Genomic DNA, 5,797 nt, shown 5'->3' on the forward strand with positions numbered 1-5,797 from the left:
AATATAAGCATTAAATCATTATTTTTTGAAAGATATAGTCTCATAACTGCAGCAGTGTGTGCAGACAAATTTTCATAACGCGCTAGCGCGCGTTATTCAATCTTTTAAAAAATAATGATTCAATGCTTAAATATTTACATTCTACTGTGTTTTTTCATTAATTTCTGTGATCTTCAAATGCCTCTAAATGCAAAAAGTAGTCAAAGATCAAATTGACGAGTTTTATTATGACGTCACAAACGTTGAACGCTGTAAACTGCAACGTCACAAGCGAAAATCAAAGCTGTAACTGTGGCTCTTCCATTAATATTAACTTACCCTTAGGATAAGATAGGAATTTTAAGGTATGAATCACATTTGCAGACAAGGCAAGAAGTTAAAAAAATGTAAATATAAGCATTGAATCATGATTTTTTGAAGTATACACTCTCATAACTGCAGCGGTGTGTGCATACAAATTTTCATAACGCGCTAACGCGCGTTACTCAATTTGTATGCACATACCGCTGTAGTTATGAGAGTGTATACTTCAAAAAATCATGATTCAATGCTATAATAATTTAATTCTGGTTGGAACGCGGCATTTGATTGGATAGAACAATTTAGTTTAATTTGTATAACCTGGATTTTACGTCACAAGACACGTCGCAATGCACCAACGTCAAAAAGGGACTAATCCGCTTGACGTTACGTTAAAATTTTGAACAGATTAATGTTATTTTTAAAAGTAAAACGGACTCAATTTGTACAACAAGTTACAAAAAATTAAATTAACTTTTTCCTGACTTTCCAGAAACCATGTAAGTACGAAGTTGTGAAGAAACTTGGACTAGGATTAAAACATAATCCATTTATCAAAGGACTTACTATCGGAAACGAATGTGGTTGCTATTACATCCCAAATGGACATTGTCATGCTTTATCAAGCATACCAAAAGATGAATGAGGACTAGAGGACATGAAGAAAGCACCGGATAAAACCAAATGATATCCAGGTCACTAATATTAAGTGTGAAGCACTCCGTTATATAGATACATCAGCAAGAAGGACTACAAATGTATGGGCGATGGACATGACAAGGATTACCTCTCGATTATATCCAAGGCATACCTTTACTCCCGGAAACATGCTGAATTCAACCCAACAAGATATCCTTATTGTGGAATGATCCCATGGCATCAGAAACAATTCAAGGAATGCTTAGACGAATTCCAGAGAGAAGACGAAGAAATATTAACAGATGAAATAAAAAATTTACAGTTCTACGATTGGCAGCGTAAAGCAGAACTAGCTCTATTATCACAACATAACAAACAGATCTTATGGATCTACATGTACGATCAAGAAAGAGGAAAAGGAAAATCAACCTTAGATGAATATCTAAATGAAGATATAATGCTATTATTCTCCTCAACGGACCGACAGCAGATATAGCCAATATCTACAACAAGGAGAAGCATGCCATTTTTGATTACACCAGATCCTATGGCGAAATAAATTACAACGTAATTGAAAATCTCAAAAATGGGATAATCCTCGCCAGGAAATAACAATCAAAGATGAAACACTTTCTTCCGGCCAGAGCGATGTGTCTTTCCAACAACTTACCTGATAGTACCAAACTCTCCAAAAACTTACCTGATATTACCAACCTCTCCAACAACTTACCTGATATCACCAGACTCTCCAACAACTTACCTGATATCACCAAACTCTCCAACAACTTACCTGATATCACCAACCTCTCCAACAAATTACCTGATAACACCAACCTCTCCAACAACTTACATGATATCATCAGACTCTCCAACAACTTACCTGATATCACCAGACTCTCCATCAACTTACCTGATATCATCAACCTCTCCAACAACTTAACTGATATCACCAGACTCTCCAACAACTTACCTGATATCACCAACCTCTCCAACAAATTACCTGATAACACCAACCTCTCCAACAACTTACATGATATCACCAGACTCTCCAACAACTTACCTGATATCACCAAACTCTCCAACAACTTACCTGATATTACCAAACTCTCTAACAACTTACCTGATAACACCAACCTCTCCAACAACTTACATGATATCACCAGACTCTCCAACAACTTACTTAATATAACCAGACTCTCCAACAACTTACCTTATATCACCAGACTCTCCAACAACTTACCTGATATCACCAAACTCTCCAACAACTTACCAGATATCACCAGACTCTCCAACAACTTACCTGATATCACCAGACTCTCCAACAACTTACTTAATATAACCAGACTCTCCAACAACTTACCTGATATCACCAAACTCTCCAACAACTTACCTGATATCACCAAACTCTCCAACAACTTACCAGATATCACCAGACTCTCCAACAACTTACCTGATATCACCAGACTCTCCAACAACTTACCTGATATCACCAGACTCTCCAACAACTTACCTGATATCACCAGACTCTCCAACAACTTACCTGATATCACCAAACTCTCCAACAACTTACCTGATATTACCAAACTCTCTAACAACTTACCTGATAACACCAACCTCTCCAACAACTTACATGATATCACCAGACTCTCCAACAACTTACTTAATATAACCAGACTCTCCAACAACTTACCTTATATCACCAGACTCTCCAACAACTTACCTGATATCACCAAACTCTCCAACAACTTACCAGATATCACCAGACTCTCCAACAACTTACCTGATATCACCAGACTCTCCAACAACTTACCTGATATCACCAGACTCTCCAACAACTTACCTGATATCACCAAACTCTCCAACAACTTACCTGATATCACCAAACTCTCCAACAACTTACCTGATATCACCAAACTCTCAAACAATTTACCTGATATCACCAGACTCTCCAAGGACCGATGGCATATCCTGACCTTTAACAAGGGCGTGTGAAAATATACTAATGATGTAATTTGTTTAATAAAGAAATGAAAACAAACACAAGTTTAATTTGTCGATACATACATGTATATTCTGGTATAAACAAGTCACAACATGCCAGATTATTGGATTATTAAGCGTAAATTGCCTCAATCCAGGTTATACTCGTATAACTTGGGTAGACATTGAGTTCATTTCTTAAATATATAGTTAATACAGCAACAACTTTTGGGTTTCTAACCACGTGGATGATTTTCCCGCCGCTTTGGAAGCCATCAGTAGGGGACGTCCATGCTGCTTATACATGTATGTCCTGGCATTCCTTGTACCATGTATGCTAAGGTTTGGCGTGGCTTCTATGAAGAAAAATATCTTTGATTCTTTCGAATATTCTGTCTTTTGCTTTAGTATCATGTATCTCATACCCACATTATATGTACTTAGCATACAAATTGTAAAATAAAATGATGATTATAGTATATTCATGGTCACGATTCACTTCACAGTGATTTTCAGACATATTCCTTTCTTTTAGATAAAAACAATAATATACAATTGATTTCAGTTCATCTCTAAAGAAATCCGGAAACATAGGATAAACCAAGAGGAATCGTTTTGCTGATTTTTTGGAACAACTCAGTGATTATATGGAGAATTTACAGCCCCCAAATGTAAAGTTAACATTTTTTAAGCACTGTATAAAGTATCCTACTTGATCGTGTTGGCCCCGCCCTCCGGTAAGAGACCCTACCCTGAGGGTTGTGAAATTTTAATTTACGGTAGATGTTAGAATCATGAAGTCAGTTTTAATTAGGTTTCAGTAGAGGTCAAGGAACAAAGATAAACATTAACCCGTAATATATACATTAACACGATATGATTACATGTATTTTTGCCTTGCCGTAAAGTCAAAATCCTTACCCCGAGCAACATGGAATTTAAAATTTGGTAGAGGGCTTAAGAGTCTCTCTTAGTTCAGCGGAAATAAAGACCAACATTTTTTAACATTACGCTCTAGAGTCAAAACCCTCACCAAAAGGGGTCATGGAATTGAACATTTTAGTAGAGGACTTAGTTGTCAGATCAAATTTAGTATCAATTTAACAGAAGAAGAAATTTAAACAGTATATATATACATTAGCACTATATATATAATCCTTGTTCTGGAATCAAAACTCTTACCAAAGAGGACATGAAATTACAGAAGAAAACAATTGGTCAAAGGTTTCCTGTTCTACAGAACTGTGAATGCTGTTTAGCCTGCATGCCGATGTGCAGAAGTAGAAACCACGTTTTTTTTTTTAAATTATCAAATTTTGACAATTTTAATTTAGACCCCGCCCCCCCCCCCCCCCCTCCCCTCGGGTCCGTATGGAACATGATTCATATGGGTTTCAATCGATTAGCTCCACACATATCCTCGAGATGACTCCTAAAATCTTGATGAGGACAGGGACGGAGACACAGCCTTAGGGCCGGACGACCACATCCTCCTGTTATAGATAACCACTGGGAAAGTAACACTGTTACAGTATTGTATTGATATTGATAAGTAGTGACGGGAACATAATTATTGACATTGTAATTAAAGACACATAAATGACAGTTGCAATGACGGTTCGAGTGTTTGACTTTTCACCAACTCGTTTTCCTCCAGTGGCGTAGCTACCTTTTAATTTACTGTATTCAAAAAAGGGTAGGGGGTCTGCAGAGCAGGGGGCGAAGCTCCTGGATTTTATGTTATTTGAGTGACAAAACAGCCTTAAAAATATGGCATTTTTTAAGTATTGTGATTCCAATAAATATGAACAAAAGTTGCTGAATTCCGAGACAATTATTATTTACCTGGTGCTCTTCAAATATTTTCTTTAAAATTTCAAGACCCCCGATGCTCTTGGATTTTAGGTTTTAGCTTTTAAATTTACAGGCTTTTGATGATGAGATATTGTCTCAAAATGTTACAATTTTACATACTGTATGTGTAAGGGAAATGTTGAATTTTAAAAGAATGTGTAATTAAATATGAAACACTGATACCCCAGCGGAAACCAACTGTATATGACTAAAGATAATAGGCGTTTTGAAACAGGTCTATTATTCAAACCGTAACATACTTGCCTAAATGACAACTTTTTGATCAAGTTTATCACAATGCATTGTGACTTTGTCAAAATTTTAATCACCCGACCACCGACTTTAAATTACATGTAAGTATAGACTGACAGAATACAATTACGAACAAACACTCAAAACTTGATGTGTTTTCAGATTTTAGTATGAATATTTAAACTTGAAAGGAGTTAAAAGTTGTTCATCCCATTTTAATAAGTTTATTGTAGATCATTCTTTAAGCCAATAACATGAAAGTCAAAGGTATAGCTCGTCCATATTAATCTATGATTCAAACGAACTTCCATTTTCGGTGTTTTAAAGAGGCAAACTCATCAATGACCTGATTGACATCGATTTCTACTTCTCTGTGTATATAGAGAAGGGCAAGTGATGATAATCTTTCTTGATTCATGGTGGAACGCAGGCTATTTTCCGGAATCGTCTAGTCTAGTAATTACATGGTTTACGATGAGACCTGAATACTAAATATGCAGATTATAATTCAGTGGAGTCTCAATACGATTTGTTTACGTGCAAACAATAGGAAACTCAAATCAGAAGACCTATGCTTTGCAAGATTTTGTGTATTCATTTGCGTTTTTGCGTAAAGGGCGCTACGCCACTGTCCTCCCTTTGGATGCATTTATTCTGAAAAAAGATATCTTGACATGTGTGAATGTATTCGGTTGTATATTCATATACATTTGTTGGAAAATATTTAAAGGTACCAACCAGGTAGTCATACGCTTCGTTAATGTATTAGCAT

At 36.2% G+C, this 5,797-nt stretch overlaps 1 protein-coding gene across 1 annotated transcript; it reads left to right on the top strand.

Moving 5' to 3' along the window:
• The first annotated feature begins 1,587 nt into the window (after positions 1 to 1,587).
• Positions 1,588 to 2,931, top strand: LOC136275113 (internalin A-like). Its single transcript, XM_066083431.1, has one exon. It carries the CDS (start codon positions 1,588 to 1,590, stop codon positions 2,929 to 2,931), a length of 1,344 nt encoding a protein of 447 aa, XP_065939503.1.
• Positions 2,932 to 5,797: the final 2,866 nt, after the last annotated feature.

This window comes from Magallana gigas, chromosome 4 (assembly GCF_963853765.1).
Source record: "Magallana gigas chromosome 4, xbMagGiga1.1, whole genome shotgun sequence".
Taxonomy (NCBI): Eukaryota; Metazoa; Mollusca; class Bivalvia; order Ostreida; family Ostreidae; genus Magallana; species Magallana gigas.